Below are 13,696 nucleotides of genomic sequence, written 5' to 3' on the forward strand. Positions count from 1 at the left end.
TGTTTGTACGTGTGTGAATTCGTGTGTGTGTGTTTGGGTGGGTGTATGGATCGGTGTGTGTGTATGGGTGTTGCGTGTATGTGTGTTTGTGCATAGTGAGTCAGCTAATAGCCTCAGAAAGGTAACAGACTGACCCGACAGGTGTCTGGTGATGGGGTAGCACTCAGTGATGTATTGTGTAATGATCCCCACCCCGTCTGGTTTAGAAACACCATCGGACTGAACACATGATACTGACAGGAAAGGCACTTGACTATTTCCACATCACGGGGAAAACAAGAAGTTTCCAAATAGTATTTTTACACTCTGACTGCCTCTAATCAAACAGCCCTGTGAGAGTATATGAACACCTAAAAGCTGTGAAAAACTAGAGTTTATTTTTAAAAAACCACATCAGGTGAGAAATCAGACACCAAAACTGGGTGTTCCCTCTGCTGTCTCTTCCAATACAAAAACAGAGACAGCAGTAACTATATGAGAAGTTTACAAATCTGTTGCATGACTTTTGTGAAGGCGATAGCATTAAAGTCTGGTGAATTGGTGACCTGACTTCTACACCAGTGATCGATGTGGATGAAACGATACCAAACGTGAGGGCAGTGGCACTTACAAGGATTTCTGGTGAGAGAATCACTGTCAATTCTGTCTTACTCCGGATGGTGCCTGCATGAACTCTTTTAGTACAAGGACCAACCCAGTAAATGATGCTGCAGTATTAACATGCAGTCTCTGTCTCTATTTCCAAAATCACTGATTGCTTAATTAAAAAGAAATCAGTGTCAATGATAATGTGTTTGTCAGTTGTGGCTGGCTTTTACCACTCAATAACATTCCCCAAATGGAGCGCCACACTGTCAGGGGTCAGTGCTGAGGGAGTGCCGCACTGTCGGAGGGTCAGTGCAGAGGGAGTGCCGCACTGTCGGAGGAACAGTGCAGAGGGAGTGCCGCACTGTCGGAGGGTCAGTGCTGAGGGAGTGCCACACTGTCGGAAGGTCAATGCTGAGGGAACGCCACACTGTCGGAGGGTCAGTGCTGAGGGAGTGCCACACTGTCGGAGGGTCAGTGCTGAGGGAGTGCCGCACTGTCACAGGGTCAGTGCTGAGGGAGTGCCGCACTGTCGGAGGGTCAATGCTGAGGGAGCGCCCCACTCTCGGAGGGTCAGTGCTGAGGGAGTGCCACATTGTCGGAGGTTCAGTGCTGAGGGAGTGCCACACTGTCAGGGTCAGTCCTGAGGGAGTGCCGCACTGTCGGAGGGTCAGTGCTGAGGGAGTGCCGCACTGTCAGAGGGTCAGTGCTGAGGGAGTGCCGCACTGTCGGATGGTTAGTGCTGAGGGAGTGCCACATTGTCGGAGGTTCAGTGCTGAGGGAGTGCCACACTGTCAGAGGGTCAGTGCTGAGGGAGTGCCACACTGTCAGGGTCAGTGCTGAGGGAGTGCCACACTGTCAGAGGGTCAGTGCTGAGGGAGTGCCGCACTGTCAGAGGGTCAGTGCTGAGGGAGTGCTGCACTGTCGGAGGATCAGTGCTGAGGGAGTGCCGCACTGTCAGAGGGTCAGTGCTGAGGGAGCGCTGCACTGTCGGGGGGTCAGTGCTGAAGGAGCGCCGCACTGTCGGAGGGTAAATACTGAGGGAGTTCCGCACTGTCAGAGGGTGAGTGCAGAGGGAGTGCCGCACTGTCTGAGGGTCAGTGCTGAGGGAGTGCTGCACTGTCTGAGGGTCAGTGCTGAGGGAGCGCCGCACTGTCAGAGGGTCAGTGCTGAGGGAGTACCGCACTGTCAGAGGGTCAGTACTGAGGGAGTGCCGCACTGTCAGAGGGTCAGTGCTGAGGGAGTGCCGCATTGTCAGAGGGTCAGTGCTGAGGGAGCGCCGCACTGTCAAAGGGTCAGTGCTGAGGGAGCGCTGCACTGTCAGGGGTCAGTGCTGAGGGAGCGCTGCACTGTCAGGGTTCAAAGCTGAGGGAGTGCCGCAATGTTGGAGGGTCAGTGCTGAGGGAGTGCTGCACTGTCAGATAGTCAGTGCTAACGGACTGCCGCACTGTCGGAGGGTCAGTGCTGAGAGAGTGCCGCACTGTTGGAGGGTCAGTGCTGAGGGAGTGCCGCACTGTCAGAGGGTCAGTGCTGAGGGAGTGCCGCACTGTCAGGGGTCAGTGCCACACTGTCACAGGGTCAGTGCTGAGGGAGTGCTGCACTGTCAGATAGTCAGTGCTAACGGACTGCCGCACTGTCGGAGGGTCAGTGCTGAGAGAGTGCCGCACTGTTAGAGGGTCAGTGATGAGGGAGCGCCGCACTGTTGGAGGGTCAGTGCTGAGGATGTGCCGCACTGTCGGAGGGTCAGTGTTGAGGGAACGCCGCACTGTTGGAGGGTCAGTGCTGAGGATGTGCCGCACTGTCAGAGGGTCAGTGCTGAGTGAGTGCTGCATTGTCAGAGGGTCAGTGCTGAAGGAGTTCCGCACTGTTGGAGGGTCAGTGCTGAGGGAGTGCTGCACTGTCAGAGGGTCAGTGCTGAGGGAGTGCCACACTGTCAGGGGGTCAGTGCTGAAGGAGTGCCGCACTGTCAGGGGGTCAGTGCTGAGGGAGTGCCGCACTGTCGGAGGGTCAGTGCTGAGGGAGTGCCACACTGTCAGGGGGTTAGTGCTGAGGGAGTGCAGCACTGTCAGAGGGTCAGTGCTGAGGGAGTGCCACACTGTCAGGGGGTCAGTGCTGAGGGAGTGCTGCACTGTCAGAGGGTCAGTGCTAAGGGAGTACCACACTGTCGGAGGGTCAGTGCTGAGGGAGTGCCACACTGTCGGAGGGTCAGTGCTGAAGGAGTGCTGCACTGTCGGAGGGTCAGTGCTGAGGGTGTGCCGCACTGTCGGAGGGCCAGTGCTAAGGGAGTGCCACACTGTCGGAGGGTCAGTGCTGAGGGAGTGCCACACTATCGGAGGGCCAGTGCTGAGGGTGTGCCGCACTGTCGGAGGGTCAGTGTTGAGGGAGTGCCGCACTGTCAGAGGGTCAGTGCTGAGGGAGAGCCGCACTGTCAGAGGGTCAGTGCTAAGGGAGTGCCGCACTGTCAGAGGGTCAGTGCTGAAGGAGTGCTGCACTGTCGGAGGGTCAGTGCTGAGGGAGTGCCGCACTGTCAGAGGGTCAGTGCTAAGGGAGTGCCGCACTGTCGGAGGGTCAGTGCTGAAGGAGTGCCACACTGTCGGAGGGTCAGTGCTGAGGGAGTGCTGCACTGTCAGAGGGTAAGTGCTGAGGGAGTGCTGCACTGTCGGAGGGTCAGTGCTGAAGGAGTGCCACACTGTCGGAGGGTCAGTGCTGAAGGAGTGCCACACTGTCAGAGGGTCAGTGCTGAGGGAGTGCTGCACTGTCAGAGGGTCAGTGCTGAGGGAGTGCCACACTGTCAGAGGGTCAGTGCTGAGGGAGTGCCGCACTGTCGGAGGGTCAGTGCTGAGTGGGTGCTGTATTGTCAGAGGGTCAGTGCTGAAGGAGTGTTTGTCCCTGAGGGTGTTAGTACTGGGGGACATTGGGTCACGTTTGTTAAGCTCCGTTAACTGTTGCAATGAATCAGAGGACGTGTGCTCCTTTAGCAGGAACCCTGGATGTGGTAACTGTGAACAGGAAACAATGTGAACAGCTGCAGAGACACCACATTTTATTGAGTCACTGAGAAAGAGGGAGCCTCACTCCAAACACTTGACCTCTCTCTTACTCTTGTTTTGTCTTAAGCTGGGTCTTGGATGGGGACACCATGTTGGTTTGCTGGCAGTTTGGGTAAATGATATTGCTTGATTCCTTGTCCAGTTCTAACAGCTCATTGGTTAATACTTTTCATCGAGCAAAACAGAGTGACAGAGAAATCTGGGGCAAAAATGACTTGGAGAGACATGAAGCTGATACAGATGGAACGTTTTGGGAAATGAATGAGTTGTTTTCCAGCGATGAGAGGTGCCTGTGTGGCTGTGTTGTCACTGTGCTTTTTCTTTCTGGGATGACAATGAGAATATTATTAAATTAGCATAAATAAATACATTTGATGCAAGCACATTAAATTACAATATCGCGATCTGGTATTGAACATTTTATCCAATGCACTGTTGGCTTTTAACAAAGCGTTTCACTTCCTGAATGCTTTGGTCTTACACCAGGACGAAAGAGTTGTTTCACTTCCCTCTCACTCCGCCATTCCCCCATTACACACCTCATCTGAACCATGGTCTCTCTCCAATCCCAAACGCCTTCACCATTTCCCAGCCCTTCTCGAGCACACTCGCCCAACTCGCATCTCTCCCCATGCCCTACCATCTCCTTCACACATTCTCCTTTTATTACTCACAGTCTCTGTCTCTTACCTGAGACACTGCCAACACACGAGCCCCTACTCCACACACAGAATGTTGGGTCACCATGGTCTGGGTTCATGTAGATCACTGTGGAGACATGAGAACTTGATCAAAGCTGACAATCCATAACTGAGACAGCGCTGCACTGTCGGAGGGTCAGTGCTGAGGGAGTGCCGCACTGTCGGAGGGTCAGGGCTGAGGGAGTGATACACTGTCGGAGGGTCAGTGCTGAGGGAGTGCTGCGCTGTCGGAGGGTCAGTGCTGAAGGAGTGATACACTGTCGGAGGGTCAGTGCTGAGGGAATAGTACTCTATGCTAAATGTCTAGACTGAAAAGCATCCAGGTAACCATTATTGATGGGCGGCACGGTGGCACAGTGGTTAGCACTGCTGCCTCACAGCGCGAGAGACCCGGGTTCAATTCTCACCTCAGGCGACTGACTGTGTGGAGTTTGCACATTCTCCCCGGGTCTGTGTGGGTTTCCTCCGGGTGCTCCGGTTTACCTCCCACAGTCCAAAGATGTGCAGGTCAGGTGAATTGGCCATGCTAAATTGCCCGTAGTGTTAGGTAAGGGGTAGATGTAGGGGAATGGGTGGGTTGAGCTTCGGCGGATGCGGTGTGGACTTGTAATCTAATCTAATTTTTGATTGTTGTAAAAACACATCTAGTTCACTCATTGCCTTTAGGCAAGGAAATCTGCCATCCTTACCCCGTCTGGCTGACATGTGACTCCAGATCCACGGTGATGATATTGAATTCAGCCATCAGTCTCCCAATCGGAATGCAGTCAGGGCTGGGCAGTAACTGCTGATCCTGCCAGTGCTGCCAGGTGTGATGTTGGAGGGACTGTCTTTCAGACGAGTCAGTAAACCAGGATCCCGTTGGGGGTTTGGAAGAATAAGTCTCATGCTTTTATTCACCAAGATCGTCTGCCTGGCAGCTGGATCATCATTTGCTCACTCAACGAATCTAAGTAAGACAGCTAGATTATCCAGGCCATAGGATGTTGGGGATTGTGGGATCTTGCTGTGTGCTAACAGCTGGGATGTGGCTCTCTCTGGTTGGGCCAGCTTTTCGTGCCTTGCCCGAATAGTGCTGGAGCAAATCGCCTTGAGCCCTGTCCCAAACGCTGTCCTGTCTGTGGTGTAGGGAGAGCATCAGTGCAGTTCAAGAGGGAGTTCCTCTCCTCCATTTCTCAACAATGACTGCAGATCACAAAACACTTGGGCCACTATTAGGTTGGCGAGAAAGTCAGAAACTGTTTACCAAGATGTTGCCGGGATGTGAGGGTTTGAGTAATAAGGAAGAGGATGGAATTTTATTCCCTGGAAGCGTTGGTGGTTGAGGAGTGACCATATAGAGGTTTATAAAACCCTGAGGGGTATAGGTAAGGTGAATGTTAGGTGTCTTTTCCCTCAAATGGGAAGACTCAGGGACATATTTTTAACGTGAGAGGAGAAGATTTAAAAAGGACATGAGGAGCAACTTTTTTACACAGAGACAAGAATGAACCGCCTGAGGAAGTCAGAGTCATAGAGATGTACAGCACGGAAACAGACCCAACAGACCCTTCGGTCCAACCCGTCCATGCTGACCAGATATCCCAACCCAATCTAGTCCCACCTGCCAGCACCTGGCCCATATCCCTCCAAACCCTTCCTATTCATATACCCATCCAAATGCCTCTTAAGTGTTGTAATTGTACCAGCCTCCACCACATCCTCTGGCAGCTCATTCCATACACTTACCACCTTCTGTGTGAAAAAGTTGCCCCTTAGGTCTCTTTTATATCTTTCCCCTCTCATCCTAAACCTATGCCCTCTAGTTCTGGACTCCCCGACCCCAGGGAAAAGACTGTCTATTTATCCTATCCATGCCCCTCATAATTTTGTAAACCTCTATAAGGTCATCCCTCAGCCTCCAACGCTCCAGGGAAAACAGCCCCACCCTGTTCAGCCTCTCCCTGTAGCTCAAATCCTCCAACCCTGGCAACATCCTTGTAAGTCTTTTCTGAACCTTTTCAAGTTTCACAGTATCTTTCCGATAGGAAGGAGACCAGAATTGCAGGCGATATTCCAACAGTGGCCTAACCAATATCCTGTACAGCTGCAACATGACCTCCCAACTCCTGTACTCAATACTCTGACCAATAAAGGAAAGCATACCAAATGCCTTCTTCACTATCCTATCTACCTGCGACTCCACTTTCAAGGAGCTATGAACCTGCACTCCAAGGTCCCTTTGTTTAGCAACACTCCCCAAGACCTTACCATTAAGTGTAGAAGTCCTGCTAAGATTTGCTTTCCCAAAATGCAGCACCTCGCATTTATCTGAATTAAACTCCATCTGCCACTTCTCCGCCCATTGGCCCATCTGGTCCAGATCCTGTTGTAATCTGAGGTAACCCTCTTTGCTGTCCACTACACCTCCAGTTTTGGTGTCATCTGCAAACTTACTAACTATACCTCTTATGCTCACATCCAAATCATTTATATAAATGACAAAAAGTAGAGGGCCCAGCACCGATCCTTGTGGCACTCCACTGGTCACAGGCCTCCAGTCTGAAAAACAACCCTCCACCACCATCCTCTGTCTTCTACCTTTGAGCCAGTTCTGTATCCAAATGGCTAGTTCTCCCTGTATTCCATGAGATCTAACCTTGCTAATCAGTCTCCCATGGGGAACCTTGTCGAATGCCTTACTGAAGTCCATATAGATCACATCGACTGCTCTGCCCTCATCAATCTTCTTTGTTACTTCTTCAAAAAACTCAATCAAGTTTGTGAGACATGATTTCCCACGCACAAAGCCATGCTGACTATCCCTAATCAGTCCTTGTCTTTCCAAATACATGCACATCCTGTCCCTCAGGATTCTCTCCAACAACTTGCCCACCACCGAGGTCAGGCTCACTGGTCTATAGTTCTCTTGCTTGTCTTTACCACCCTTCTTAAAAAGTGGCACCACGTTTGCCAACTTCCAGTCTTCTGGCACCTCACCTGTGACTATCGATAATACAAATATCTTAGCAAGGGGCCCAGCAATCACTTCTCTAGCTTCCCACAGAGTTCTCAGGTACACCTGATCAGGTCCTGGGGATTTATCCACCTTTGACTGTTTCAAGACATCCAGCACTTCCTCCTCTGTAATCTGGACATTTTGCAAGATGTCACCATCTATTTCCCTACAGTCTATATCTTCCATATCCTTTTCCACAGTAAATACTGATGCAAAATATTCATTTTGTATCTCTCCCACTTTCTGTGGTTCCACACAAAGGCCGCCTTGCTGATCTTTGAGGGGCCCTATTCTCTCCCTAGTTACCCTTTTGTCCTTAATGTATTTGTAAAACCCCTTTGGATTCTCCTTAATTCTATTTGCCAAAGCTATCTCATGTTCCCTTTTTGCCCTCCTGATTCCCCTCTTAAGTATACTCCTACTTTCTTTATACTCTTCTAAGGATTCACTCGATCTATCCTGTCTATACCTGACATATGCTTCCTTCTTTTTCTTAACCAAACCATCAATTTCTTTAGTCATCCAGCATTCCCTATACCTACCAGCCTTCCCTTTCACCCTGACAGGAATATACTTTCTCTGGATTCTTGTTATCTCATTTCTGAAGGCTTCCCATTTTCCAGCCGTCCCTTTACCTGCGAACATCTGCCTCCAATCAGCTTTTGAAAGTTCTTGCCTAATACCGTCAAAATTGGCCTTTCTCCAATCTAGATCGCCCCTCAGCCTCCAACGCTCCGGGGAAAACAGCCCCAGCCTATTCAGCCTCTCCCTGTAGCTCAGATCCTCCAACCCTGGCAACATCCTTGTAAATCTTTTCTGAACCCTTCCAAGTTTCACGATATGATTGAATACTGTCCTGCTGCAGAGATGATCCAAAGTACCTCTTGGAGGCTGAGTTTTGCTGCCTCTGATGTGCATTTGTGTTAGTTGGCACAGTGGCAGTGCCACACAATACGCTATATAGTATCCTGAGTGTCACTTATATTCCCTGTTCATGCCTTAACTTTTGCCACTGATTCAAGTCCAGCAGCTCTGTCCTTCAGGACTCAGCCGGCTGGGTTCATTATGGTGCTGCTCCCAGACCACTCTTGGAGTTGGACTCTGAAATCCTCTCTGCAGAATGACACTGAATGCTTCCTCAAAGTAATACTTCAGTGTGGAGGTACACTGAAAAATCAGCCAAGGTGGAGTGGCAGGTGGCAAGAAGCAGGAGAATTCTTTGCCCGTCTAAAACTTCAGGCCAAAAGACCCGAGAAGAAAGAGCTGATGTAGGCCATTCAGCCCTTTGAATCTCCTCCACCATTCCCTGGGATCATAGCTGATCTGATCTCCTAGCCCACTCAGTTCCTGTCCTCCTATTCAGTCTCTCTTCATCACTCTTTCATCCCAGGCAACATCCTGGTAAATCTGCTCTGCCCCCTCTCCAGTGTAACCACATCCTTCTAATAGTGATGGATATGGGTACGGTTACAAAACTTAAAAGACATTTGGATCAAGACATGAATAGGAAAGAATTGGAGGGCCAGGAGCAGGCAGGTGGGACTAGATGACTTTGGGAACATGGTTGACATGGACTGGTTGGGTGGAGGGGTCTGTTTCCGCACTGTGTGACTGTATGAACGTTCTTTATTTATTTATCTGAAATCACTGACAGAAAATCTTAATCCACCTTAATAGCCTGTCACAAAGATCTTTGGACAGAATGTTCTGGATCTTTCCACTGGTGAGTGTGTGCTTCTTTAAGAGCTTGTTCATTGGTGCTCAGTTTCTTCACAGTTGATTGCGTTTCCAGTTTCTATTTCCCCATTTTCTGGGTGGGAGGTGACAGCAGCTCATTCAGCACCAGATGAGAGAATCCAACAAGGAACCAAGTGGATGGAACCTGCTGTTCCCGGAGCTTCAAGGAACAAGAGGTGAACTCACTAAAACCTGGGGAATTACTAGCCCAGAGCAGGACAGATGGAAGCCGTCAGCTGCTTATCCTGGGAAGGTAGATCACTGGATCACAACGTCAGGGGAAGAGGTGAATCAGTTGGGATTGAGATGAGGAGAAATGTCTCCATTCTGAGGGTTATGAATCTTTAGAATTCTCTCCCTCAGAGTGTTCCAGTTGCACCATCCTTAACTAGATTCAAGAGAGAGATGCTGGTTGGGTTTTATGTATTAAACAAGTCATGGCGATGGGGATGGTGTGTGAGGTGTAACTGGAAGATCACCACCTTGTGTGCTTTTATCTGTCAGCCACATTTTGTTTTATTCATTCGCGGGATGTGGATGTCACTCGCTGGGCCCAGTATTTATTGCCCGTCCCTAGTTGCCCCCTTGAGAAGGTGGGGGTGAGCTGCCTTCTGGAACCGCTGCAGTCCATGTGCTGTGGGTTGACCCACAATGTCCTTGGGGAGAGAATTCCAGGATTCTGACCCAGTGACAGTGAAGGAATGGGGATATATTTCCAAGTCGGGATGGTGAGGGGCTCAGAGGGGAACTTGTAGGGGGCGATGTTCCCATGTATCTGCTACCCTTGTCCTTCTCAATGGGAGGGGCTGTGGGATTGGAAGGTGCTGTCTGAGGATCTTGGGTGAATTCCTGCAGTGCGGTTGGAGATTGATTGCCTGGAATGAAACGATGAGTTTGAACGTGACAATCTGATTGAGTCTCATTCCACTGTGACTGGGGAATGGGGAAGACCCCCACAATAGACTGTTACAGCTGATGGAGAGGGCTCATGGTCATTGTGTGAATGGTGAATGATATATTGAAGGCTGAAGCTGTAAACAAGGTGGGCTTCCAGGGTTAGCATTGGAACCCTAGTTCAATGTGTTACTACCCCAAGGCGGGTGTTGACTTGGCTGCAATGCCCCACGTAGTCTAGCAGCACACTGAACCCCTCTCCTCATCGGGAAGGATGGCCACACCCTCAGCCCTGTACAGTAGGACAAAGCAGCAAGCTGTAGTGAGATGGTGATCAGGCCACACCTTCACTATCTCGTAACTACGGGATTGTGGACCAAAACTGGAAATGGATACAAAAGGCTTTAAACCGAGGAAGCTTCCTGAGGAAATGTTACAGGTTTGAAACTAATTGCTGGGACTCATTGTGAGTTGTGTTTACAATGGTGCCTTGTTGAAGCAAAGGAAGAGGATAGCTGCAGCCATTGGCTGTGTGCATGGCTCTGTGTCCAGGACTGTCTCACTCAGACACAGAGACAGCCTACTGAGTGGTTTATTGGTCAGGGCCAGTTGTGTGGGTCTGGAGTGACCAGTCTGACTACACATCTACGCCCAGGGCAGGTGGATAAACTATACAACAGCAGAGTATCACACTCTGCACAGGTAGTTTCTCTCTGTCTGTCTCTGTTTCTGTCTCAGTCTTTCTCTTGTTCTGTCTGTCTGTCTCTCGTTCTCTCTCTCTCTCTCTCTCTGTCTCCCTCCCTCTCTTGCTCTCTCTGTCTCTCTCTCTCTGTCTATCTGTCTTTCTCTCTCTGTCTATCTGTCTCACTCTCTGTCTGTCTCCCTCCCTCGCTCCCTCTGTCTCTGTCTCTCTGTCTCTCTCTCTCTGTCTATCTGTCTCTCTCTCTCTCTATCTGTCTCACTCTCTGTCTGTCTCCCTCCCTCTCTCTGTCTGTCTCTGTCTCCCTCTCTCTCTCTCTCTGTTTATCTGTCTCTCTCTCTCTCTGTCTATCTGTCTCTCTCTCTCTGTCTGTCTCCCTCCCTCTCTTGCTCTCTCTGTCTCTGTCTCTCTGTCTCTCTCTCTCTATCTGTCTCTCTCTCTCTCTGTCTATCTGTCTCACTCTCTGTCTGTCTCCCTCCCTCTCTCGCGCTCTCTCTCAGTCTCTGTCTCCCTTTGTCTCTCTCTCTGTCTCGGTCTCTCTGTCTCTGTCTCTCTGTCTCTCTATCTGTCTCTCTCTCTCTCTGTCTATCTGTCTCACTCTCTGTCTGTCTCCCTCCCTCTCTCGCTCTCTCTCTCAGTCTCTGTCTCCCTTTGTCTCTCTCTCTGTCTCGGTCTCTCTGTCTCTGTCTCTCTGTCTCTCTATCTGTCTCTCTCTCTCTCTGTCTATCTGTCTCACTCTCTGTCTGTCTCCCTCCCTCTCTCGCTCTCTCTCTCAGTCTCTGTCTCCCTTTGTCTCTCTCTCTGTCTCTGTCTCTCTGTCTCTCTATCTGTCTCTCTCTCTCTCTGTCTATCTGTCTCACTCTCTGTCTGTCTGTCTCCCTCTCTCGCTCTCTCTCTCAGTCTCTGTCTCCCTTTGTCTCTCTCTCTGTCTCGGTCTCTCTGTCTCTGTCTCTCTGTCTCTCTATCTGTCTGTCTATCTGTCTCACTCTCTGTCTGTCTCCCTCCCTCGCTCTCTCAGTCTCTGTCTCCCTTTGTCTCTCTCTCTGTCTCGGTCTCTCTGTCTCTGTCTCTCTGTCTCTCTATCTGTCTCTCTCTCTCTCTGTCTATCTATCTCACTCTCTGTCTGTCTCCCTCCCTCTCTCGCTCTCTCTCGGTCTCTGTCTCCCTTTGTCTCTCTCTCTGTCTCGGTCTCTCCCTCCCTCTCTCTCCGTCTCTGTGTCTCCCTCCCTCTCTCGCGCTCTCTCTCAGTCTCTGTCTCCCTCCTTCTCTCTCTGTGTCTCGGTCTCTCCCTCCCTCTCTCTCTGTCTCTGTCTCCCTCCCTCTCTCTGTGTCTCGGTCTCTCCCTCCCTCTCTCTCTGTCTGTCTCCCTCCCTCTCCCTCCCTCTCTCTCTGTCTCGGTCTCTCCCTCCCTCTCTCTGTGTCTCGGTCTCTCCCTCCCTCTCTCTCTGTGTCTCGGTCTCTCCCTCCCTCTCTCTGTGTCTCGGTCTCTCCCTCCCTCTCTCTCTGTCTCGGTCTCTCCCTCCCTCTCTCTCTGTCTCAGTCTCCCTTTGTCTCTCTCTCTCTGTCTCGGTCTCTCCCTCCCTCTCTTTCGAGATATACAAACAATTGGATGTTAGCCGGTGATTCTCACTCAGCACTGTCCTATAAAGAGAGGTGACGGTCTAGTGGCGTTGGTGCTGCACTGCTGAGCTAAAGACCCAGCTAATGTCTTGGGGTCCTGGGTTCGAATCCCGCCACAAATTCAATAAGTATAAATTAATCGTCTAATGAGGGTCATGAAGCAATTATTGAAAAAGATCCATCAGATTCACTGATGTCCTTCAGGGAAGGAAATCTGCTGGATTTTGTCCACAGCTACAGCAATATTGACTCTTAACTGCCCTCTGGGCAATTAGGGATGGACACTGAATCGTGGGCCTCACCAGTAGTACCCACATCCTGTGAATCAATAAAATAATAATTTTAGACAGAGAGAGTGGTTCATGTGTGGAATGAACTTCCAGAGGAAGTGGTGGATGTGGGTGCAATTACAACATTTAAAAAGCTTTCAGATAAGCTCATGAATAAGAAATGTTTGGATGGGACCAGCACAGGAAGGTGGGACTAGTTCAGTTTGGGATTATGTTGGGTATGAACTGTTGGACTGTAGGGTGTGTTTCCGTTCTGTCACCCTATGACTCTGTGTACATAGGTACAGTGAAAAGTTTTGTTTTGTTGTGCAGTACAGACAGATCACACAGTACAAAGGTCACAGGATGATAGGGCAGAGTGAGGAATATAGAGTTACAGCTGCAAAGAGGTGCACAAAAGGCAAGAGCAGTATTAGATTTGAAATTTGAAGTGTAGAGCCCTGGCCTGTGTTTTCTAGCCACCTGAGTTTGAGAGGAAGGTAAATTGGAGGCTTTAAGTAAATTTTAGTTTCTGCGATGACCCATCTGGAGTATCAGTGCACTTTGGAGGTGATTAATCCTGTCCCTGTCAGGGTCTGTGTCTTGGGTTGGGCGTTTGAAATTCCTGACCAATGCTTTCCCCCCGCTGCAGGTTCTGAGGGACAGAGCGACTGAACTGATACACATCCCCGTCGAGAATGAGCCGCGAGATGGGTGACACCAGCATGACAGAGGATTTCTGGGAACTCCCTGACGATATCCATGCGAACATGATCAGGAATTCCTATGAAGCTGAGTCTGAGAAGCCAGATAGGTAAGAGGACTGATTTGTGTCAACTCGGAATGGGGATGGAGGTGGCCACTCTGAGTGCTTTCAACGACAAAGTGTGAAACTCGGGAATGTCCCCTTCCCGCTCCCCAGCTTTCTCTCTCTGACCCCCTTTCCTTTGACACGAAGCTCCTAAAAATGAATCATATTGACTGATCCTTTCACCTTAGAACCCTCTACTAAAGTACACTTCTGTAGCGACTTCAAAGACCGTTCTGGAGTGCTTGAGGGGAGTACTTTTCCAAGTGTAGCCAATAAAGGAAAGGCAGCAACCTTATCACCCACAGAACGGTCTCACATCAGCAATATTTTA

General features: G+C 50.2%; 1 protein-coding gene across 5 annotated transcripts in view; it reads left to right on the forward strand.

Moving 5' to 3' along the window:
- The first annotated feature begins 358 nt into the window (after positions 1 to 358).
- LOC140491616 (transient receptor potential cation channel subfamily V member 3-like) overlaps positions 359 to 13,696 on the forward strand; it is a 63,987-nt gene continuing 50,649 nt past the window's right edge. The window contains exons 1-2 of one of the 5 annotated variants that reach the window (XM_072590060.1): positions 359 to 621; positions 13,207 to 13,368. In XM_072590060.1, coding sequence (XP_072446161.1) covers positions 13,253 to 13,368 — 116 coding nt within the window. In that variant the 5' untranslated portion in view covers positions 359 to 621; positions 13,207 to 13,252. Of the gene's footprint in view, positions 622 to 9,154; positions 9,358 to 10,602; positions 10,668 to 13,206; positions 13,369 to 13,696 lie in introns of those variants that run through there. The other 4 variants (XM_072590057.1, XM_072590059.1, XM_072590058.1 and 1 more) reach the window with 4 other exon arrangements.

This window comes from Chiloscyllium punctatum, chromosome 19 (genome assembly GCF_047496795.1).
Source record: "Chiloscyllium punctatum isolate Juve2018m chromosome 19, sChiPun1.3, whole genome shotgun sequence".
Classification (NCBI taxonomy): Eukaryota; Metazoa; Chordata; class Chondrichthyes; order Orectolobiformes; family Hemiscylliidae; genus Chiloscyllium; species Chiloscyllium punctatum.